This window comes from Montipora capricornis, chromosome 10 (genome assembly GCF_036669925.1).
Source record: "Montipora capricornis isolate CH-2021 chromosome 10, ASM3666992v2, whole genome shotgun sequence".
Classification (NCBI taxonomy): Eukaryota; Metazoa; Cnidaria; class Anthozoa; order Scleractinia; family Acroporidae; genus Montipora; species Montipora capricornis.
The window spans coordinates 3,048,001-3,073,383 of NC_090892.1; the positions used below are offsets into that span (position 1 = coordinate 3,048,001).

At 40.1% G+C, this 25,383-nt stretch overlaps 1 protein-coding gene across 1 annotated transcript in view; it reads left to right on the forward strand.

Moving 5' to 3' along the window:
* Nucleotides 1-23,829, forward strand: part of LOC138019025 (uncharacterized) — a 141,127-nt gene extending 117,298 nt beyond the window's left edge. The window contains 26 exon segments of the mRNA XM_068865690.1: nt 675-737; nt 835-931; nt 1,868-2,062; nt 2,588-2,718; nt 3,404-3,619; nt 5,313-5,462; nt 6,355-6,459; nt 7,640-7,747; nt 7,846-8,008; nt 8,100-8,218; nt 9,114-9,172; nt 9,386-9,471; nt 10,938-11,051; nt 11,577-11,752; nt 12,495-12,552; nt 13,172-13,362; nt 14,095-14,169; nt 14,257-14,354; nt 16,715-16,858; nt 17,332-17,412; nt 19,447-19,551; nt 20,244-20,341; nt 20,584-20,654; nt 20,844-20,909; nt 21,924-22,118; nt 22,410-23,829. Coding sequence (XP_068721791.1) covers nt 675-737; nt 835-931; nt 1,868-2,062; nt 2,588-2,718; nt 3,404-3,619; nt 5,313-5,462; nt 6,355-6,459; nt 7,640-7,747; nt 7,846-8,008; nt 8,100-8,218; nt 9,114-9,172; nt 9,386-9,471; nt 10,938-11,051; nt 11,577-11,752; nt 12,495-12,552; nt 13,172-13,362; nt 14,095-14,169; nt 14,257-14,354; nt 16,715-16,858; nt 17,332-17,412; nt 19,447-19,551; nt 20,244-20,341; nt 20,584-20,654; nt 20,844-20,909; nt 21,924-22,118; nt 22,410-22,505 — 3,060 coding nt within the window. The 3' untranslated portion in view covers nt 22,506-23,829.
* Nucleotides 23,830-25,383: the final 1,554 nt, after the last annotated feature.

Consider the following 25,383-nt stretch of genomic DNA (forward strand, 5'->3'; position numbering starts at 1 on the left):
TGTAAAATGAGCTCGGGAAAACGGATAATTGTTGTAAAAATTAAAACCACGTCCACCCGTATCCGGAGATTTTTGTATCTGCATTTCTTTTTTTTTTTTTTTCTTGTTTGGATTCAAAAATATCTGCGTCCTTACGTGGCGTATTCGAATCGTTTTCGAATCGTTTTCACTGTCCACACTTATCTAGACTGACACACTCTAGTGCCTAGTGCTTTTGACAAAGATTTTGCTTGTTGAGCATGCGTAACAATTGTATGTTGGCGCCATTTCTCTGTTTTGTTAACGAGTTGCCCGTGAGAATCTTTCAGGGTAAAAAAAAAAAGTCTAAAACAGCACAAACAAGCAAAAGGAAATACGTGGACTCGTTTAAATGGACAGATGACACTGATATCATGTAAAAATATCACGACGTTTTTGGTGTATTCAAAGGACAAATTAATCATAGCTGCACAACTGTATTCAAAAATTCCCACTACGGAGAACGTATTCGAAATTTCCGGATAAGGCCACGAAATTCGCCCGATGCGTGTGGACGCAATCCGCATTCGGAAAAAAAAAATTGCGGATACAAAATTTTACAGATACCTGTGGACGGCGCCTAAACCTGTCGACATCTCACCAACCATGCAAATTTTATTCCTTCGGATAATTGTTCGTAATTTTCCTATCCTCAGCTCTGCAAAAATGGAACGGCGCTTCCCTGTCCAGCTAGCACTTACGTGAAGTGCAATGAAACGGTAAGTTAAGACTAATCAGCTAGCGGACCTGTATTTTTTCAGTTCATGTTGGTTTTTCTTCATTGTCATTTTTTGCTAATATTTAATTTAAAATCAGTGGTGCCCTGAGAAATGCTTCGACTGTGAGCCTGGAACAGTGTGTTTCGAAGGAATGAAGCAGGATTGTACACCGGGACGTTACAGTGATGGAAAAGGTACATTCATTTTGAAAAGGTACTGATAAAATACTTGAGTGAAACAATCTCACCACACTTTCGGGAGTTGAAAACGGTGGCGATCTTTTCTGCAAAGCGAACAGCATCACAAGATTATTAAAATTGAACAATAGCATGTTTAAAACCCGCTAAAACTAGTTTCACTTTGGATTTTAACGCCTGCCCAATGGCAGAAGAATGACGTGGCATTGACGTGACGACGCGCATGCGTGACAGAACATCGGGGAGATTTGTGCAGAGGGTTTTCTCTCCTTTTCGACCAATCTCGTTCGCAGAGTCCACTTTTCTTTTGGTCAGCACCAAGAACACGGACTCTGGCCACTTCCAACCTTATCCGCAGTCGCAGTGAAGGTCCATGTTTGTCACAGTTAACAACCACTCTTGTTTCAAGTTTCTGAGCTTACGTAGCTGAGCCGGAAGTCCGTGATTTGCGGACTTCTGCCTTGGAAGCGGCCCGAGTCCGTGTTCTTGGCGCTGACCAAAAGAAAAGCGTACTCTGGGGACGAGATTGCTTCTCGGCAGAACCGGAGGGAAATCAGGGAAGCCTGTGCCAAGCGAGGTACTCATTTCTAAGTAACTTAGTTTTAAGGAAAGATTCAGAAGAGTAAAGGACTCGCACTCTGGCCTCCTTTGTTTGCCTCAGCCCATCACCGATATCCGCTATACTAACGCGGAAGGCCGCAGAAATTTCCCAAATTTTGAAAATTTTTTTCAATCGATGTACTACACAGTCACTGAAAGGCATACCGATTTGAAATCGGTGCTTATAATTAGACTGGAGCACTTCACATCCAAAACAGTGTTACTTTCTCAGTACAACATGGAAACCACATGTCAGCTATTTGGATAATTTCGTTTTACACGAAATTTAGTCACGGTGTGGGCCCTTAAGCTTGGCTGTTTTGTTCCCGTTAGGTTTTCCTTGTGATCTGTGTCCTCCTGGAAGTTTCAACAATCAGAGCCGAGCAGAGACATGTCAGTGTTGTGCTGATGGTTATACAAGCACTTCCATGAAGACAAGCTGTCAGCCATGTCTCGCTGGTCAATGGGCCAGACATGGAAGCTTCCCTAACTGTTCTTTGTGTCAGACGTGCAACTCTCCCGACGACTGTAAGTATGTAACTGAAGGGCAATACAACTGGAACACTCGATCTTTTCCTTGTCTCTAATTGCTCTTCTATGTTTACTAATTCCCCACCTCTACCTCTGCCTCTGCTGTATTGGGTACCGTAATAGGCCATTTCCGAGTTCATGTCTGCCTCCTCTTCAAAGCGAGTCTTAGTGCGAAGTTTTTCTTATGAAAATTAGTTTTCATTCATACGTAAAGTAGAACTGATTACCATCACAAAAACTTTGCACTTAGATTCGCTTTGAAGAGGAGGTAGACATGAACTCGGAAATGGCTTATTCATGTGTAGTCTTTTGGATGTCATGAATAAGTGAATTGCATATTAATCATAGTAGATGCAACTTTCCGGCCTTATCTCCCGAGATCCTTGCTTGAGTAACAGATCTTTTTTGACAACTGCCCATTATTCTGCGTTGTGTTTTGCGCTTTTAAAGTCAAGATAAAAGTAGTCTTCCTCGATGTCTGAGTGTCACTACTTTACTGCGTGTAATATCATTTCATTCAAGGTCCATGTTTATCAGAAAGTACCTGTTTTCCTGGTGTAAGCTGTCTCAATGTTGGTATTGGTCAATCCCAATGTGGTCTGTGTCCCAGTGGATATGAGGGCGATGGACGCACTTGTGACGATATTGATGAGGTGAGTGTGGGAGGAGTATTTCAAGTTGATCGCTTATTGGTAGGTTTTCGTAAAGGTGATTTGTATTTTCGGCTAAAAGGCTGCACCTGACAAGAATTGCATTCTATGGTAACTCATCAGTAACACTGAGCAAAACTCTTTTATTATCCACTGGCAGATGCAAGAATTTTGAAAAAAAAATAGCCTAAACTATTCAAAATTTACCAATCTATACGGTCTTGCCATCTGTGACAACAGAAGACAGTAAAATTAATTGTCTCAGTCGGTGCAGAAATAAACAATGGTGACCAAAACGTTTGTAGGCACACCCGTTTTAATACTTTTTTTGGTAGATTATGTTACATCAAATTTCCACCCACAACCTCAACCTTGAGAAGTTTCTCTCACGATTTCTTGTAAAACGAACTTCATTAGTGTTTGACCTCGAAGGCCTAACAGTGTGCAAGGAAGGGGGGGCGATTGTCAATGGCACTGTGTCTCAGACTGCATCGTTAGTTTTGGCAGTTTCAAAAACCCTTTTAGCATTCAAAAGAGAGACGAAATTGTAGCTCGATAGAGCCCATTCAAATGGAAAAGAAATAATCAAAGAGTTAAAATAAAATGTCGTTATTGTTGAAGGCACTGAGTGTGGTTCGAATTTGTGATACTAAAACATCCACTTCAAAACTATTTTGTCCTTTTTCAGTGTACTCGTGCCAATCCCTGTTATGACTCGGACAAGTGTGAGAACCTCGTTCCTGGGTACCAGTGTGCCGCGTGTCCTGCTGGGTATCGCGGTAATGCGCCGTCAGGTGTTGGTCTCGAGGATGCGCAGAACTCAACACAAGTTTGTGAAGAAATCGATGAATGCAAAGAGGGGATAAGCACTTGTGATCCTAATGCACAATGCATTAATACCGATGTACGTACTTCTGAAATATATGAAAGATATAAAGAAGTATATTTAAAGTGCTAGTTATGGATGAACGGGAGAATTTATCCTGGCACTTAAATCGGAGCAGCTTGTTCCAACTGAGTGGCTTCATAGCTCAGTTGGTAAAGCATCAGTGCACCGGCATCGCAGAGGCGCGTTGAAGCCTCCTGGTGTCTTCTCTATAAGAGACATTAGCTTAAATTGCCCAGATAAGTGCGCAGATCACTTCTCCCCTTCATATCAAAAATATACTTTAAAGGGAACCTCCACTTCAACCAAAAAAATAACTTTAAATCACGGGAAATAAACGTTACAGTCAAGTCAGTCTGAAGTATTTTCAAAGAAAGTGTTTGTATCCGAAATAAATAAGTTTTAGAATCGCCTATTCTTGTTTTCAAATGTCGCGGGCGCCGCCATTTTTGAATGATTGTGACGTGTTACGGTTGCCCTATTGTTATTAGACAAAAGCTCTTTGTGTCAGAACAATAGGGCAACCGTAAACACGTCACAATTATTCAAGATGGCAGCGCCCGCGAAATTTTTAACGTGAAAATAAACGATTTTAAAATGCAATTTTCTTCGGTTTAGACTTATTCTGTGGTAAGAGTGGAGGTTGAATTTTAAACAACGATTGAACAACTTCAGTTGCAAAGTAAGCTTGCAATTGCGCTGCCCTCCCCTACCATTAGGCTGATTTAGCAACAGAACGGGAACGTCAGTGGCGACGTCGCGTGCAGCAAAACTACCAATGAGAATTTAGAATAGAGAAGAAAAGAGTGGAGTCTATTCTATTCTGAATTCTCATTGGTGTTTTTTCTGCGCGCGCCGTCGCCACTGACGTTCCCGTTCTGTTGCTAAATCAGCCTATTTTAGCTATCACACCATCGACGCGAGCTGGTCAGCTGCGGATTCGTATTAAGTGCTGTACAAGGTAAAGAGTGATTGTAAAATATATGAAAGACGTATCTTTTGAACTGCCGTTGTAAAGATTTCAAGCGACTCTAAACGTCTTAAATACATTAATTCTCTTCGGTCGGGATAAAGTACCAAGTTTTTTTTGTTTTTTTTTTGTCATCGTAGTTGCTAAAGTTGTGCAGTGGGAACATCAACGAAAACGTGACTTTAAAATAAAACTTGATATTGCTGTTAGTATTTTGCGATATCTTGGCACGAAATGAGCGGAGTATCCTGCTATTGGTGGTTTTTACGTTACGTCATCGCCGCCATGTTGGTGCTCTTCTTGTGCGTCCACCGGCATTGATACATTGCACCATTGTGATCTTCGTCTCTAGAAATTGGTTGCAAACCACTCCAACAGTGTTGAAGTAAAGAGACAACAAAGGTCAAACAATTTCATGTTGTATGCCAAATATATGTGTGTAAAAACGACGTTTCGACGTTAAGCTAACCTCATTATCAAGTCCAAGTGATAATTAATGAGAAATGCATAAATTGTAATAATAGTAAATAATTGTTTTATTAATTTACTATTGATACATTTCTCATCAATGGTCATTTTGACCATATCGATAATGGTCTTGTTTTGTAGATTTGCGGTCGCCATCCCTTTTGTGTAAACTCAACGTTAATTTCACAGCATTTTAGAATCCAAGACATGAGACAAAAGGACGTAAATCGCTAACGTTTTTTGAAAGTTTTGTTATTTTTATAATTCTTACAGGGAAGTTTCCTCTGCGGGGCGTGTCATCCAGGATTTACCGGAAATGGATACACTGGATGTTTTCCTGGTGACCTGTGCGCCAATGGATCGCACACATGTGATAAGAATGCACAGTGCACCTCAACTGGCACCGCACTATTCAAGTGCACGGTATCACATCATCTATTTTATTTCGTAAATTTCGTATTTTTTTAAATTTTGTGTCGTCACTGAAGCCTCGTTCCATTTCATATTCATCAATACAATTTAACCAAAAGAAAATGGAGCATGCGCACGCGCAGTAAACTTGTAGGAAGAGATTATAAGAGATTATAAGAGAATAATAATAATAATAACAACTTTATTTAGGAGGCTCCCAAGAGTTCCTAGAATCGCGCACAAGCTGGGCACTGGTATGGCTTGTAAAGCCTGAACCGCACGCGTTTTTCTTATTTTTGGGGACGTCAGTGTGGCCAAATTTTCTCGCGTTCCCTTCGGAAAATTTTTTTTTGAAAATTGGCTCAGTTCGAACCACATACATTTCCTGTCAAATGTCTTATTTTTGTTAAAATCCTTCAGAGCTAATCGAACATATTGGTTTGATTTGACTTTGAACGACTGTTTAAAGATGGCGGTCAAACTACTCTTTAATTGGTTTAAGTCATCGTTCGTATGCTTGGTTAAGGAAGAGGGAAAAATTCTGTTCTTGCGTTTTTGCTTAATGTTTATTTCACATTCGTTTGCGCCTATTTTTTTTGAGTGCTATTGATTTTGGGAAGTGGGAACCAGGGTTAAATAGACCAATTTCGATATATTAAAATTCAGTCCTTAAACAAAAGACATCATCTCGAGGCTCTGGGGAATAAATATAAGGATTGGTATGAGTTTATTCCCCAGAGCCTCGAGATGATGCCTTTTGTTTTTGACTGAATTTTAATATATCGAAATTGGTCTATTTGCAACATTTAAAATCTCGTTTATGGCCCATTGATGGTTGTAACAGTGTGCACTTTTTGAAAAATACACGCTTATTTTTAAAGCGTGACATACATTTTCGTTTCAGTGTAATCATGGTTTTGGTGGTGATGGAGAAGAGTGCGAAGTTGATTCAGATCTTGATGGAATTCCCTCCATTGGTCTAAGCTGTACTTTACCGAATTGCAAGAAGGTATGCAAAAACAAAACTTGAGCTCGTTGTTGATGAAGTAAGGGAAGTACGATGGCCCAAGTGAGTGTAAACAAGAGAATGTGCCGTTCTTAAGTTTACCGCTGACCGGCTGTCGCGGGCTCGAGCTTCGGCTGGACCAACACTCGGGATCTTAAAATAATAACTGAAGAAATTGCTTCCTCTGCAATTACATCTGCTAATGGTTTGAATTTCAAGTCTTATTGGATGAGGACTATAAACCGTAGGTCCCTTCTCACAATCCTTGCTGTTAACATTGTGGGACATTAAAGAAGCGAACACACTGTTCGCAAAGGGCAGGGCACGGAACTCCCGGTGTTACGGTCCGCCCTTATGAGGGGCACACTATCCCAGTGTCCCAGTGTGACCCAGTGAGATTGTCGAAACGTCAGTATTCATAAATAGTAGTCCGAGGCTCAGGCTCGGGTCGCTCGAAGCGGCGTTAAATACCATGGAAACCTACAGGTTTTGATACCTCTTAAGCAACGGTTAACGGTAACCAGGCTTCGAGCAACGGGCCCCAGTTCATCAAAGCCCGATTAAGCAAATCCAAGATTACTGGAAACTTTAAGTTGGAGTTTATTTAATGTCTCAAAAAGAGTTCACTCAAGATTTTTAACCGGACTTTAATTGATCTTATTATACCACTATTACGCCATTTTACCATATTTGGTCAAGAGAACGCGCAACCTATGAGATGGTAATACACTGTTTGATCGGTTTATAGAACACAGCAAATACGGACGGAACGGGAGTTTTTCAATAAAAGAAATTGTTTTCAACACGATGCAAAGCCCGAGAATTTAGTTTGTCATTGCTTGTCACTCGTCATTTCGTTTATCTAATCAAATAAGCATATTTGAATGGTTTCTTTTGTGTTGTTTTCGTCATTCGCACGCGTCAGTCAATGCAGGAAGAAGTCAACGAGAAAATGGCGAAATTTTGGAATAATAAATCCGTTACTGAATGTTTCACATGTAATATGTGCGGACATTTTGCTCGTTGCCCGTATTTTTCCGAGCCCCGAAGGGGAGAGGAAAATACTACACAACTCGCAAAATAACGGCGTTTATTATAATTTAAACCATTCAAAAAGGTGTATATTTCTTTTAGTATTACAGTCGGTACAATTTTTTTCTTACTTGTATGAAATGGTTTTTAGGATAACTGCCCGAGTGTACCCAACACGGGTCAGGAAGATACTGATGATGATACCGACGGAGACTCTTGTGATGTCGATGATGATAACGATGTAATTCCTGATCTCGAGGTTAGTTGTTTTATGATTTTTAGCATCTTCGTTATCATTCACAAACAGCAGAAAAATTCAAAAAGCCGTCACTTTTTTCTTTCTCGAAAACCATTCAGGATAACTGTCAGTTTGTGAAAAATCAAGACCAGGCAGATACGGATGGAGATGGAGTTGGCGATGCGTGTGACAACTGTAACGCAATAGCGAATGTTGATCAGCGTGACAGTGACGGAAATGGTATAGGGGACGCCTGCGAGATTGGAGATCTGGACGATGATGGTATTACGCCATTATACTGAACAAAAGATGGTTTGGTTTTATTAACATATTTAGTTTTTCATTGTTTTAATGTGATAAATGCTTTTCTCAGGTATTTCGGATAGTAGCGATAATTGCCCAACAGTAAGTAATCCTGATCAAGCTGACAATGACACTGATGGTGTTGGTGATGCATGTGATAACTGCCCTAAGACATCTAATCCTACTCAGGTAGGTAAATACAAGCAAATAAGGGTTATTATTGAACAATTAGTAATCCTGGCAATGGCTAATAAAAGGATTGATCCTGATGACCGTTCATGTAGTAAGTGGTAGATAATATGGGTAACATGGGTAGGAGATCACGCTCTTCAAGACCGGTTACACATATAAACGAAAATCGATTCCCTGTTGGAAAGAGTGGTTTCTTTATGGAAAACTACTTATGTACAGCAGGTATTACCTCTTTGGAAGGGATTTAAAGGGCGTGTAAACCGAAGGGCCTGAATCGTCGGCACGGCACCGGGAAATAGTTGCTTCTCCTTTTTGAGACCCATTTCTGATATGTAACTTTTCTCATACCATTAGGGAGAAAAATGGTTGATACAAATAACAGAATGTACCGACGACTCTACTAAAGCGGCTCTTTTCGCTTGAACAAATGTTACCCATTGTTTCTTCAAATTTATGTCTTGTGGGAATTTATGCATAGAATGCCCGGTTTTGTTTGAGTTACTACAAAACTGAACGACTCAACGCTTTACCATCATGAAAAAATAAATATATTCCAAATAAAAACAAGTCCGTGTTTCACGAAGTTGTAACGAAGGTTTCATCTGTGACGTCACAGGAAAGATGCACCATTTCAAGATGGCGGATGTTTCAAATTTCAAAGAGCTTAAACGATGTGAAAACCGGCTTGGCTGAAAAAAAAAAGAATCATAGACATGACATACCTGCCATATGTGCTAAACCGATATGTGAACACAAAGTGTACGATGGTTGTGTTTAAATGCTCTTTACGTGGCAGTTAGGTCTTATTAGTGAATCATTAGAGGAGAAGACAAGTTCCTCAGTTAGTTTGTGCTGATCATAAGTTAATAATCCCTATCTTGCTTCTGCATAGGACGCGAATTACGACAGTGGTTTTGGTGATGCGTGTTTTGCCGGACCAGGGACAGACAAGTGAGTAGCGTTCTTGTAATCTGCTGTTTTCTTCCGAGTATGTTTGCTGTCTTTTCAGGAATATTGGGAAAAAGTGCGGGTTTTTTTTTTTTTTTTTTTTTTTGGGGGGGGGGGGGGGGGTGGTATTGTGAGGACCTTTGTTAAGGTGTCGTGTCTTTGTGAAAATGAAATTTGGTTTATTTCTAACTGTATTGTATGGCTGGCTATTGTCAGGGATGGTGATGGGGTCCCAGATGCTTACGATAACTGTGTGGATCTACCAAATGGCGATCAAGCCGATGCAGATGTTGATAGCGTAGGTACGAAGAGAAAGTTGCTTTTATTATATGCCTTTTACCATGGTTAATATATGGAGATGATTATGAAATTCGACAAGTTTCTTAGTTTCATGTTTTTGTTGGCTGTTTTAGCTTTGACGGTGCACAAAACAACATATTTGTAAATTTTAGGACAAGATGACTAATCAAACGTTTTCATTAATTAATTCGCAATCAAAGTGCGGGCGGACCGAAAACAACGATTGTGCACGGTTATGGTCAGTTCAACGTGAATTGCGACAGCACTGTTGTTGCTCTTGACGTTTTCCGGATTTCATGACCAGTTGCTCGATTAACGTTGCTCTTACTATACAAAAATTTGGTTTATCAACGGAGTTGATAATGTAAATTGACCACCGTACAGAGATTCTAAAAGCTGACGTTTCGAGCGTTAGCCCTTCGTCAGAGCGAATCGGTTCTTACTAAACGAGTTCGAGGTCCGTACTGTAAGTTGATTTATGCACGTTTTGGGCCATAAATTAGCGGAAAAAAATGAGGATGCATAAATTACGGTTCGGTTCGAGAAAAGGAAGTTAATAAGATATTTATTATATCTCTGAGTAGTGATAAGGCTCGCTGGAAAGGAAACTAGTTGAAGTCAAGCGGAAGGTTCAACTGCAACAAATATATTGGCATGCATAAAAATCTGAAAAACAAATAAATCTTATTTGCTTGTAAGATTTAAACAGTGTCACGAGTTTATTTCATATAAACAACGTAAAAAACGTGCATCAAAATTTCAAATTTACCGAGTCTTACAGCGGGCCGTACATCGGGCAACACAAACACGTATTGTTGAATATGGCCTGGCAAATTAGCCAATCATAGCGATGCAATAAAAGCGTGTACTTTAACGGATTTGTGAATTAGAAAGGAACTTGGTAAAAAGCTGGTGTGATTGTGAAGTCCTCTCATTTCGTCTCGTTTCTAGAGTGTTGGTGGGTTACCCTTTAGCTTGAATTGACATTATTTCTTCCGTGAAACCTTGCAGTGCTTTCCCTTTTCATAGTCCCTATTATCGAATGAAAGGCAATCACTTACTTTGTCATTTTCCGAATTTTTGTATAATTCCCTAAATTTGTATGACGCGTCCGTCATTCGTCCCGCTCTGCTCATAACTTGTTTCATTACCCCTTCCTTCCTGATCCATGCTGTCTTCCCCATTCACATCAAAACGTATTCACCTACGCCAGCTGCTAAGCTTACTAATCTTTGTCGACTCGAAATTAAGTACCAGTCAAGCCCACTTACCTGAACCACAGTGAGCCATATGCCAAATCCAGTCCTACATGTTTCTGTCACTTATCCTCATTTTCTAAACCAGTTCAAATAGAACCTTGTTTAGTTAGTGTGACTGGGGCATTGTCTTTTCTCTCCTACCCCAATTCTGTTCATAATTGACCAGGCTTGTAAACGTTTTTTTCACTCCGTTTCTTCATTCTTTGTAGGAGACGCATGCGATGAAGATCAAGATGGCGATGGTGTTTCCAATCTCGTCGATAATTGTCGTTTGGTTAATAATTCACGCCAAGAACACGTAGAATTATTCTACGACCCTAAAGGTAAACGACATCCAAATGTTCTGCTATTAGTGAAGCTGCTTGCCAATCAAATTTTGTGAAATTTGTAATTTTTGCAGCATTTGTAGTTTTTGTTAAATTTGTCATTGCCCTCTACATTTTCCAACTTTAACAGTTTTGCGATCTATCACAATTTTTGTGAAATTTGAGATTTTTTTAAAAATTGCAGTTTTTGTTGAATTTGGTTTTCTCCAGTTAGGGTAAGAAGCAATTTCTTGCAATATTTGTAATTTTTGTAAAATTTCCTGCTTTGTTACTGGGTACACAATTTTGTGCAATCTAAGCAAAATTTGTAGTTTTTGTTAAATTTGTCATGGGCATCTACTATTAACAATTTTCTTAGTTTTTATTAAAATGGTTTAAGGAAGGGTTTTATGGTGAAATTTGTAATTTTTGGAGCTGCATGCATTTCTGGACATAAGTGATTTACCCAAGAGTGGTTAGTGGTTCGGCTTTGACGCTTACAATGTGTAAGTGTTTTGGTTTTTTTTTTTTTTTTGCTTTCAGCAAACCCTATTGGTGATGCCTGCATCTCCGACTTCGATGGTGATGGCGTCCCAGATAATTTTGATCACTGCCCGAATGTTAAACACCTAAATAAGACAAGCTTCACCGATCACTTCATTGTGGATTTGTATCCAGGACATAGTGATCCAGTTCCTGTTTGGAGAGTAGCTAAGAATGTACGCTGTTTTTTTCTTTCGAATATGACAAGTGCCGTTTCTTTTTATTCAGGCGACGCCTCTGTTGTTTAGTGTTTTTCCTCTATATTCAAGACCAGTTAGCCAGCGAACGCAGACGTATCTAAAGACCAGTCAACCGGAATTGGGTGTGCAACTTGAATTGATAGCCTAAGGGTTTAATACCGTTCGTATTGTGGTGTTGAGTCAAAGGCTTTTTTTTTTAGTTGTATAATGACAAAAAAGAAATTATTAAATTAGTGATTTATCCGGTGGATAGCGTTATAGCCATCTTTTGAACAACCGAGGCCAGGAATATACAACTAAGCAAAAAAAAAAAAAAGAAAAGGTCCATTCATTCCTGCGTAAAGGTCTTTTCCGATGTGTTACCTTTTTTTTTTTACATCAGTGCATTATACCAAAAAAGAGAGAATTTTGGAGAGAGAAAAATATTATTTAGAAAGCAAAGAGGTGAGGCAAATGTGTCTCAGCTTCTCCATTACTTGCCGAGTTTTTCAATCTTGTATTTCGTCGTAAACTTATTTATAAAACCAGGGAGGAGCAGGGCGTCTTCCTTCAATTTGCATTTATATGCAGTTTCGTGGAAGGAATAGATTGTAGTTGAACTTTTTTTCTTGGTTCAAATCATTCCAACATCGTCTGTCAATTGCTTGCAGTTGAGCCAGCCGACGCTTTCTTTTTTTTTCCTCGTCATCTAATCTAATCTTCTTTTCTTTCTTCGTAGGGTATCGATGTTGAGGAAGTGACAGATGTTTCGTCTCAACACCCGTCTATGCTTATCGGTTTGTGTTCTCTTCTCTTCATCTTTGCCTAACAGTACAGCATCTTTATTTTTAACGTTACCTTATCAAATGTTTACCCTCACACTGAAAACAACTAAAATGATTCGCCAATAGGCATGAAGCGAACAGATATCAGATACGGCAACATTCCAATTTCATTGTTTTTTTTTTCTCCGATCCTGTTTTCAGTAATCTCAAAATGAACCGAATTCTGCAAACCCATGAAATATAGCAAGACCAAGATTAACTACGTGACCAATCACTGTAGGAGAAGACGATCAGCTGAACTGATCATCATTCGAGGCAACATGCAGCCGGCTCTGAGGGCGTGAAAAATTTAATTTTACTTCTGATTGGTTTAACCAAGGCTGTGTTGTTGGTTTGAACTCACGTGATCAACAGCAATGTTTTGCATAATAGTAGATTCAGTTTCCTGGGGATTGGGACTGGACACCAACATCGTCATGGCCACCGTTTCTTTGTTTGGGGACACCAGCATAGCGTCTGTGACGTCATGTGAAAACCGAGAAGAATTATTAATTAATTAATCAAAGAATTAAATACCAATCAAAAAGAAAACCGCCCTGAAATTTCCTTTAAAAAGTTCTTTTTTTTTAAGGTTCTGTACGATATGGGCCTGTAGATTACAGTGGTGTACTGTTTGTCAAAGGAGCTGAAGGCTCGGATTATGTAGGCGTGGTATTTGGTTATCAATCAAACCGCAAGTTTTACGTTGTGATGTGGAGGAAAGAAAGCATCAATTTCCGGGAATCCAACATTCAGGCTGGATTAAAAGGCCTCCAGTTAAAGGTACGCACTGCACAGCAGAGAAATAACAATTACTTATCCAGGTCTCAAGCTTATTTAGCCACAAGTGTTGTTGTTGTTGTTGTTCTTGTTCTTGTTCTTGTTGTTGGGAAGACCCAAAATTAAATCTAATGAAATTAAATCACATTGATTCATATGTTGAGACTTTTCTTCAAGAGGAGAAGACGATGAAGTAAAGAAGCAACAAATTTAATCCGCGCGTGACGCTAAACTTCCGAAAATCAAAACCAGATTACAGCAGAAGTGCATACCCCACAAGTGTCGATCAGCGATAGAATGCGGCCTATCAGCTTTCGGTATTTCACGATCCATGACTTTGCTGAAGCACAAGTAACCAGGCACAATCTGATTGGCCACAATTTGGCGGGGCGCGTATTCTAAATTTAGCTAATGCAGTAAGCTTATGGGTAACATATCAATGAGGTGTTTGTTAAGCCTGGCTTACACTGCGACATAAACATAAGCATAAGACCGTCCACCATTTTGGAAACGTGCCTCGTCTCATTCTCCAGCGAGTTTCTTTCTGGAGCTAACTGCGCTTGCGTATGTCACTTTTCTTATGCTTATGCAACAAGTGCGAACTTCGCTATGCTTATGCTTATGTTTATGCTCACGCTTATGTCGCAGTTGTCGCTTAAAAAAGGTTAAAAAAGGCACCTAGATTTTTTTTGTTGGATACATTCGTATATTATTTTTCCTGTTTTCTTTCTTTAGCTTGTCGATTCTAACGAGGGACCAGGTGTCAACTTAGCAGAAGCGTTGTGGCATTCAGGGGATACAGCTAATAAGGTTGAAAAATAGTGCATTTACACCAAATAAAATGAAACTAAGAATAAAAGTTAAGCTCCGTTGTTTTGTCGCTCGTCTGTTCTGTAGGTGAAACTCCTCTGGTGTGACCCAAAGATGGAAGGTTGGAAATTTCAGACACCTTATGCTTTCCACATCACTCACCGTCCTTCAACCGGTCTGATAAGGTAAAACTGATCGCAAGGAGCGTAAAAAGGACCGGCTTAAACTGCAACTGTGGCATTCCTCTCTTTTTGTGGATTTGTTTTGGTGACCGTTTGTTGTTGTTTTTTTGTTTGCGGGTGGAGGGAGGAAGGGAGGGTCAAGAATCAATGCCTGGCTATTGAGGCGTTTTACACTTAATACACAGTAGGGACTTTACGATTTACGACGGCGCGACGTCGACGAAACCGACACCTGAAAAAATAACTTTGCAGTATCGTAAGTTTCTCGTGGTTAGGCCATTTCGTTCGCGTTGTACAATTTGGGCGAAGTATCCTAGAAATAAATTGGTACGAGCAGTTTCAGAGTAAAAATTTTAGATTCACATTTGTGCGCTGGCGTTGTCGTCAAAACCTCAAAAGGGAGCTTACGAAACGAGGACGACGACGGCTACGAGGACTTCATTTAAAAATACGAGTTCGCGTTATTTATATCACTACGAAACTATTTCATGTCGTTTCGCGTTAAAAATGTGTAGTAACTGTTGAGGAATTAAACTGGTATGAGTGGGTTGGAAGCCTAGAGAGAGAACTGAAAATTCATCGTCATGTGCTAACGTCCTCCACAGAACCTTGAATTTGGTCATTTCACGTCGTCATTTAGGAGATGACGGCAAAGAAATGTACCAAAGTGTAAAACGCACGTGCAGAGCGTGCAGAGCCATTGTTTTTGCTCACTAAACCTATTGTTTTGTAGCTTCGTCGTTGCCGTCGGCGTCGTCGTTTCGTAAGCTCCCTAAATTTGGTGATTTCACGTCGTTGTGCAGAGAGCCGCGCGAATATTTGCTAAAATGCGTGCGCACGTGCAGCACGATTACTTTTCCTCTTTTAACCAATGATATTGTTGTTTCGTGGGGTTCTCATTGACGTCGTAGATCGTAAAGTCCTTAGTTTCGCAACTGTTCTGGCAAATTTGTTGGCAGTCAAGTTGATCGACATGTGTTACACTCGGAACCATTTTTACAACTTGTGTCGCCCTCGATGATCACCCGCGGTTATAGGAACATAATTTCATTGGCTGATGCCAGCCAACTTAGTTTACGATCCCTCCCGCAAGTTGCGGGAGAGATCTGGAACTAGATCATGAGAATTTTTTTATAGACAGGGCAAGTACTTGAGCCAATCAGATTGCATATAGTAACATGCTTAATAATTCGTTAATAAGGGAATCTAAGCCAACGTCATTGTTTACATTTTGTTTAATTAACATACGAGTTTGCTCACAGAAGACATCATCCTTTTTACAAATTGAATTCAAAAGGTAAAAGAACTTTTAAACTTAGTTAAACCTCCAATTTGACCCTCTTAGCTTTGATAACGAGCCAGTTATTAGGGAGCTTAAGCACGCGGACGGCAACCGGAAGTGAGCTGTTTTCCCTTTTAAGTTGTCTTCACACAACCACATTTCATTGCCAAGTTTCTTATCTTAATTAGAGATGATGAGTATAAAAATCTGGGAGACACCACTTCCCTGGCTCGCGAAATGTTCTCTTCCGGTTGCCGTCTGCGTCTCAAAAATGCGCACAGTTAAGCTCCCTATTACTCGTTAAGAACTTTTTGGGTTGCAACGGCGCTAATTAAGAATTAGGAAATGATAGCTTTTTGCTAATGAGGCAAAAAATGTAAACAGTGATTCCTTTATATGCATAGTAAGGTTTCTAATAAATTTTATAAAATAATTAGGATAGTACGCACACTCTTATCGGTCAATAGCTGTGTTTCGATGAGTATGGAAGAATGGCTGTGACATCACCCAAATTTTGATTGGTTATGTATTGTCAGACGCGCGTTTTGATTGGTTGGTAGGAAATATGAGTGTGTGTCACAAAATCTGTTTCAATCAAGAAGTAAAAAAAAACCGGCATTTTCCTTCATTTGTTGACTTATCGTTGAGAAATGTTTTATGAAAGCAATAGAGGACTTTTTTCCTTGTTTCCATAGCCTCATCTAAACACTCGGGGGAGTTGGGAGAATTCTCGACAGATAAGCAAACTTTCGACTGCCTCTCGGGTTTGCATAACTGTCGAGAATTCTCCCAACTCCCCCTTGTGTCTAGATGAGGCTATGGAAACACGGAAAACGTCCTCTATTGCCGGTTTTCACTCACGTGATCAACAGCCATGTTTTTCAACGAAAACAAAAGGAAGCGTTTGCATAATAATAGAGTTAAATTCCCGGAGGATTTGGTCGGGGCACCAACATGGCCGCCTTTTCTTTGTTTAGGGCACCAACATGGCGGTCGTGACGTCATGTGAAAACCGAGAATTGCTTAAATAATCCGCTTGTTCATTTCTTACATTTCTTATTTCTATCGTAACTACCGACAGAGTTCAAGTCAAGCAATACCAAAAAGTCCTAGCAGATACGGGTGACTTATACGATACCACAATCACAGGTGGCCGGCTCGGTATGATGGTGTTTGGACAACAAGATGTTATTTGGTCACGACTGGAGGCCAGGTGTTCTGACAGGTTAGTGTAACATGTTGGACGGGTTTATAGAGCAGGTTTAGCTGGTTTTTCTGCGATAGGTCACCAATCCAGATACTGACCCCGTCTTCGCTCTGGCAAGCCGTAACACTATCATATGAGATCGACGTTATTTGTGCCAGAAAAGATGGCGTCCCAATGCTGAAATCGTATGGCATCACGATCGATACCCGAGGGACTTCCCGTGAGACTGACACGATTAGAGTGTGTGTTCCTCGAACGCAATTATGTAAGTGAACCGCGATCTTAAGCAGTCGATAAGAAAGAAGCCTGTGAAAAATCCAGGCACATGAATGTTGAAGCAGTGGACTTGTTCAACTCAGTTGGACTGAGTTCAAATGTCTCCTGGTTCAAACCTGCTTTCTTTGGAACCGTCATCGAAACACCAAAGTGAAAATCAAAGGTCGAACTCTTTTCATGCTTTTTTGTTGTAATCATGAATGTGTTTTCTTCAGGACCAATCAAGCACTGCAGTTTGATGGTGTAGATGATCATGTTCTTCTGCCTTCTATCCATAACCTTGGTTTGACAGACAGGCATGACATCTTGGTAGTGTACCTCTCCAATCGCAAGCTAGCTAGGTGTTTTTTTTTTCAAGCAACCCAACACGACTGGAAATTTTTAGTCACACTAAGGTCAAGAGAGGTAGAAACACGATGTTTAATCGATGAAATAATACACCTTATTCCAAAATGGCCGCCAGCTTCATAGTATTAATTTGTTGGCTTGCAAATTAGCCCTTTTTGCCCCGTTCTATAACGTAAAATTCAAAAGAATATTTAAGCTTCAACGAGGCAAAAAGGGCTAATTCGCAAGCACATGAAAGAATACTAAAATGGTAGCCATTTTGGAATAAGGTGTATATTTCAAAGCCTCCAAATTGGATTGAATTCGAAATTATTTCCAGAATTGTCCGATGCGGCTAGCCTGTGTACAGCCGTCCGCTCTCCGAAAAAAAATCGGAAAGGAGCGTCTGTGATTTACCGTTGATAATCGTGTTCAATACCACGTGATTTTTCCTGGAATGTTTGGAAAATGATTTCATTGGTTATTACCCATTGATCATTACATCATTGAAACAACGAGTTTTGATTGGCTTTTATTTTTATTTCTCCACATCAACACCGTGAGAACCACCGTGAGAGATTTTACGATGAGTTCGTGTGTACTTTGCTCACGGGAAAAAATACGAATAAATCTTTCTGATGGTCATAGAGGTTTTTCTTTTAAAGTACAAGTGGAATTGTTATCTATGGAGTGTAAATTGGAAATCGATTCTACGTATATTTTTAGGAATTGTTGTCAGCGCTAAAGAAACGAAAGCGCACGAGGTCAATATAGCACTATTCAAAAGATTGTCAGCTCGAAAACATCTCCCGCTATCCCTTACCAGTCAACGTAATCCCAACGCCTCGCTCGGACCAGCCTAGCCATTCTCAAGAACAATCTACAAAGCGAGTTGCCTTGGAAGATTTGAGATGTGGACATATCGAGGAAAATAACAGCTCATCGGCAATGATCTGTGCTGCTCTGAAGATCAGAGCCGTACCCGGTTGGAAGACTTGCAAATACATCCTTTCCTTTAAAGAGTGCTTCTATGCTATAGGCCCAAAGTATCTTAAAACTATCGGAGATGCTCTTCAATGCACGTTTGAAATCCACCTCATTGACCACCATTTTGAGAATTTAGCTCCAAAGAAATATGAGCCACGCAAATTTTGGTCAGCGTAGGTCACTTAATAATGTAAGCAAAATTATTCCGGAACACGATTATCAACGATACATCACAGACGCTCCTTTCAATTTTTTTTTTCGCGCAGAGTGGGCGGCTGTACACGGGCTAGATGCGACGAAGGCGTAAGACATCTCGCTCTCATTGAATATTTTAAGGAATGGACCTTTGTCACCAGGCGGCCATGCTGATCAAAGACAATAGAGTTCGCACTCGAGCCTCCACTTGATGTGTTTGGAAGCTAGTTCAGGGGTAGTCTCCTTCGCAGCCGCTCGGGCCGGAGTCACGCAACGCTCCCGTTCCCCACGCGTGGGGAAGGGGAGCGTTGCGTGACTCCGGCCCGAGCGGCTGCGAAGGAGACTAGTTCAGGGGGTGCAAAACAAGAGTTTTCACTCCTTTCGTGACTCAAAAATGGTCGCCATATTAAAAAGGCCCATGTTGTTAATTCTTTGTTTCACCACGGAAAGAAATATTGCATATTCGCAATAATGGAGCATACTGCGAATATGTTCCATTTCCAACAATTTAGATCCTAACAGTATGGCGGGACAATTGTCAGCCTAACTTAGTTTGATGGCGTAGTTCCCGCAGGTCTGCTATAACTCAGTGGTAGAGCATCCGAAGTAATAAACGGAGGGTGGTAGGTTCGACTCCTTCCGAAAGGAGCACTCGGATTTTTCCGAGTATTTCCGAGTCACCTTCGATAAATCATCTTTTAGTTTTTTTTTCCCCTTAGTTTCCAGACATACGAGTTAGAATGTTGTGGCTAATGTATTGGCTCGGTAATTCAGTCGTGAGTATGGCATACCTTCGTTCCATAATTCCATGTTTCTTGCAGTTTTACCATCAGTGCGTGGGTTTGGATGTCAGCGGATTATCCTTATGATGTCATGCCAATTGTGTGTAGTCTTGACGCTACACTTTGTTTGTATTTGAAAAATAGGTATGACTCTTTCTTCTATTTCAGAAGTTTCCAACAATCGCCTGGATAAACAAAAATAATCATAGCGGGGCTCCGAGCGCGCGCGGGGCACCATGGGTAAGAAAATACGGTAAACCATCTGTGCGAGAAAATTTGGTTTTGGTCAACTTACGACCGACCGTACGTACGCCCACCCCTCTATGTAAGCAAATGTGACCAGTATCACGTGACCATATCGTGGGCGCACGTTTAGGTCATCAAGTTGACTGCTGACCAGGTACTGTGTAGGCTCAAGCCAGGTTAACTTATTGTAAGATTACACAACCAGGGAGCTCCGCTTTTAGGCTTGGCTAAGTCTATATATTATTTATAGCTTTTACGACCGAAGACAATCTGGTAAGATGCATCCTTGTCAAACACTCCTTTAAGAATAGTGGCTTTCACGTTATGTCACCGCTGCCACGTTGGTGGACGAAAACAAGAGATCTCTAATTAGCTCTTTTTGTTCGTCCACCAGTCATTGTACTTTACATCATTGTTATCCGTGTCTCAGTAGAGATTGGTTGTAAACCATCTATTGCTTAATTTGTTAATCTGATCGTACTTTTCGAACCCTTGTTAATGTTGTCGCAATTCGTTTATGCTAATGTGCAATTTACGAAACCCTCTTCAATTTCGTTTCATGAAATGTCAATTCATTTTTTGCCTTGCAGACAGATACATGGTAACCTTGGTTCCTATGTGGCTGAAGGATTAGAAGTCATCGAACCTGAGGAATGGCATCACTTAGTCTACAGATACGACGCTCAGAGTGAGTGTTAAATGCCTTCCTGACCTACTGCCCCGTACTGACTTGCAATCTTACTCTCTGCCTGCCCGTCTAATGCCTGCTTGCCCGCCTGCCTGCCTGCCTGCCTATCTGTCTAAATGACCGACCAACTGATCTACGGACCTATTATTTAACTGTCGAAACCCAAGAATGTTTTACTTCCAGCAAGTAGCGCCGGACTTTCGTATAATTATGTACGTTTCTAAACACATTTTGTGTTTTAGCTTACAGCCTTGAACTTTTCGTCAACGGTTCATCAATTGGAAAGCACAGTAATGTTTTGCCGCATACTTGGGTACGTCTCATCTTTGTCAACTTGAAAGTTGTTTTTGAGTAGTAAGCTATATAACTTTCTTATTTTAAAACTGTGAAATGACCAATATATTCTACCGGCAACCTAGTTGGTATGAAATCTTTTCAACCTTTCTCGCAACATGACATCAAAAGAAACAAGTCCTCTAACGCTAACTTTCCTTGCTTTTAGGATACCGATATTGCTCTTTATGTGGGACGCGACAGCGTTAATTACATGAAAGGAACTGTTGATGAGGTATGACATTTGACGTTTTTGAAAATTGAGTAGTTTTTGTGTGAGTCCCAAAGAATTTTCTTGGTCGTCGTTTTTTTGACAGCTGTGTTTGTAAGCGTAAAAACATGCATCCTCTTTTCATGCTGTTAATACTTTCAGCCCCAGCAATGATGAGTAAAATCATCTGAACGTACACAGAGTAAAATGTATTTAAGGGTCGCTCTTAGGGTGGAAGGGGAATTGGTTAAAGGGGACAGTTTTTTAGTTGAGCTGTAGATGTTGTTAACCCAGTCATCCCTAAAGCAGCCTGGCCGCATTGACAAGTATCATCTCCATGTCTTTGTTATGCGTTTGCAAATGGTTCATTTAATAGGCCTTAATCACGATAGCCGTCATGTTGGTTTTGAAATTATCATGCAAATGAGCCATGTGTTATGCTGGGGGGCAAACATTGGAAAAAAGGCAAATTGCGGAAAATCGGCTCGTCGAGATATTGAAATAATATTGCTAAAAGTGCATTTTAGAATTTAGAATTAAGTACCTTTTGTAATAATTTTATATCTTTTGATTGCCTTTAACATTTTGACTTTCTACTTCGTTATCTGCTCATTTTTTAACATCGAAGTAACTTGTGTAATCATTCTATTTTACTACTTAGGTGATAATCATTCAATGAACGTGAAACAAATCATCTATGTGGCTAAGATGTTCTTTATAACCCCTCGAACTTGTGTTGTTTGCCCCCTCAGACGTGTGTAGCTAATTTGCATGATAATAGCAAATCCAACATGGCGGCCATCGTGAATAAGGTCTATTGTCAGTGTGTTTTGTGACTGACAGATGTAAATTCTTTGTCTTTGGTTTCAAATACCATTTTGCTTGTTGCATCCCTAACTAACATCATTTGCCTTCTCCCACCCCCTACCTACCACCTACCCCCTACCCCCTAACTACCCCCAAGCCCCTACCCCCCTCCTACTTTGATAAATGATGTTAACAGTGGCCAATCTTAAGGTGCATATCATTTTGTATCAGTTAACTCTTTGGGGCGTACGTGTTGAAGACTCGGAGATTGTGAAGTACATGAAGACCGCTGGTCTACTGCTCCCTATCCACAAGGGTGTGGTTAGAGCTTATTTCAACATGGAGGACACCTCTGGTACCATTATTCTTGATCAAGCAGGAAATAATTTTCATGGCAACTTGGTTGGTGGTCCGTCTGTCGTCTCGGTAGGTGGTCCTTTGAACAGACTGACAGAAGGATACAAAACACAACGGAAAGCCGTACAGATAGACAGAAACACAGACAGACAGACACTAAGTTGTACTTGAGATCATACAGATGTTTTCAAATCACAAACATGATTGCAATAAGGAGTTTTTTTTAAACCTTACCCTATATATCCACCTCCACTTCGGTAAATCGTTGTTAATTATTCAATTTTGATGTCAATGATCTTATTTTTCACCCCTAAAAGAGATTCTAGAAGGCCTAACTTATACTTTTGTCTTTATTTTTAGAGTTCTGTTGACAAGAATCGTTTCATGATTACTTACCCGAACAATAAGAGAAAGAAGAGAAGCGCATGGAGCTGGATTCGGCACAGCGAACTGTAGTTACCACTTTGGTACCAGCGCCCTTTTACGTAAAGTAAGAGTTATATTTTTTCATCAATCGTAGAATTTGGTTCAACGTGAAATATGTATCCAAACGTAGTTAAGACCGTTTAATCACAGCTTTGACCAGTCACACCTGGGTATTTTGTTTACGTCGTGGTTTTAAAGCCTCGGAAGAGACCTGGAAGAGCGGTGCTAAATGTGAGGCATGCTTTAGTTCGGCCATAGTAGTTGTAGTGGTAGTAGTATAATTATTCATCCCCGTGGGGAATTCGGAGAGAATTGGGGGTGGTCTTAGTCACAGAATATTTGTGAATTCCATATTTCTTTCAAATGCTTAATTTATGCTCACCTCAGGTTATGTTGTTTATCTAACAGCACGATTAGTCATATGTTTGTAGTAATGTAATAAACGGTTTTTCAATAGTATTTTTCTACTACACAATTCACACACAACGATGCGTGCTTAAGCTCGCTATTAGCCCGTTTTTGAGACGCGGACGGCAACCGGAAGAGAACATTTCGCCTGCCAGGACAGTGGTGTCTCCCAGGATTTTTAAGTAATCATCTTTGCTAATGGAGAAAAAACACTTGGCATAAATGTGGTTGTGTGAAGACAAGTTAAAAGGAGAAATAGCTCACTCCAGGTTGCCGTCCTCGTCTCAAAAACGTCCGGTGCTTAATACTTGGAAGGGAAATATTTTTCTTCTGGTATTCAATTCATTGCAATTCAGATAAATACAAATGATGTCATTTTGCTCCTTATCATATTTACATTCGTATTTAATGCATATTTATCGCAACGGCAAGTTGCTTTATTGAAGGAACGACCACTCCATCTTCTCGGGTGCCGCCATTTTTGATTATTTTACCGTCATGCGGATGCTGTCTTCAAAATTAGCGTTCTGTCAAAATACTCGGTAAAAATTAATACATTTTCTATTTTTCCCAACAAAATTTCAAGATCCTTGATTTTGCAATTTGACGTTAATGAATTGTAAGAGTGGTTGTTCCTCTTATGGCGTAAAACGTTGGCACAATAATTAATTCCATGTTGCTAGAAATACATATTTAAATATTACAGTGGTGGAAAGTTTACAGTGTGCGTCGAGCATTCAAACTTTGAAGCGAAATCAAGAAAGGTCTTTCTCGCTATCAGTGAACTTTCTATCCATCTGTCTCACAAAAAGTACCTAAAAAGGTAACTTTGCCTTGCTTTATTTCTATTTAGCACATTAAATGTGGTATTAAAGCTATTTTTGTAAAGTAATGAAATGCATTGCGACACTGCAGCACCACTAAATAAAAGCACAGGTTTACCATCCTCTGTGTGGTCAACTCTCTATTCAATTACTTGTCGTTGCTCCTTGTTGGGATACTGGTGACTCCATCCTCTTTCCACCAATGTTTCCGAGTTCGATTCCCAGACTCGGTTTCATAAGTGGGTTGAATTGGTAGGTTCTGTACTCTACCCCAAGCGGTCGTTCTCTAGTTACTCTGGTTTTCTTCTCTTTAAAAACCAACGTTTGATTTGATTTGAGTTAAGGACGGTGCCTAGTAATTGAACGGTATTTTTGCGCGGTTTACTGAAGATGCGGGAAAAGCAGATCTTAACAAATGTTATTGAAATCGAAAAAGAAAATTGGGGGTAACCACGCTGGAGGCAGTGTGGCCCAGTGGTTATTGCGCTTGCCTTGAGATCCGGAGATCCCGGGTTCAAGACCCGCTCTAACCACTTGCTGACTGTGTTCCTGGTAGTCCCTGGTTCAACTTCCCAGCTGCACTTGTAAATAGCCAACTGCTTTGCCTCCGGCCAGTTGGGATTCTTAGCGTCATTTGTGAGTTCCAATCACTTTTAAAATCACTGCAAAGTTTCAGGGTTTAAACAGGTAGCTTACAGGTTTTGAGGAAATCATTTTGGCACTAAACATAACAATGTGAAATGCTCAAATTTCTTTGTATTTCCCAAAGCAGTTACTTGGCTAGAGCCAATAATAGTATTAAATGATATTCTGTCGTTTCGTTGTGTTTCATTGGCCCTGAAAAGCCCCTAAGTCAATTAAGTATGTATTGTATTGTATTTTTCGAAGATAATTAATCAACAATATTTGTGAAAAGCTTTAAAATACAAAGCAATATATGACATTCTTTTCCAAATTGAAGCTTAATTATCTCTGAAAAATGCATGGTTACCCCCAATTTTCTTTTTGGATACCAAGGGCACTTGCTAAGTTCTACTGTTCCCGCATAGTTTTGAATCGCGAAAAAAATATCCCTGTGTTAATAAGCACCTCGCACAGGAAATCCGAATATCTCGAGATGCGCAGAACGTATGCGCAATAACAATAGTAGGCACCGTCCTTAAATTGATTTTATTTCCATGTACACTGTCCCCGATTTGTGCCCCAATACTAGAAGATCTGATTGAAGACTTGAAACTTCAAATTAATTAACCACCAGAATTCTCAACCTCCAACGGCAGAAAAAAAGCCAGACGGAATATGCCTTTGATATTCATGAACGGCAGAGAATATATACTTTACCATTTTCGGCTTCGACGGAAGTCAAACTCTCCATGTTTCAATGTAAAATTATACACAAATAACGTCCTGTTTAAAATGAAGAAGGTTCAGAATCCTTACTGCCCATACTGCAACCCTGAATTTCAAACTGTTTGCCACCTATTCGTTACACATTCCATCCGGCGCCGTTCGCTTTTAGAATAATTTCACTGAATGGTATCAGTCCATATCCAAGAATCACTTAAGCCTTTCCGTATGGTATCCTAAAGAGTTTTTCTTCTTGTTTAACTCTAAACCATCTTATCTTTAGGAAACAGACGACTTTTTTAAAAGACATATTTCGGCATGCGTATGCC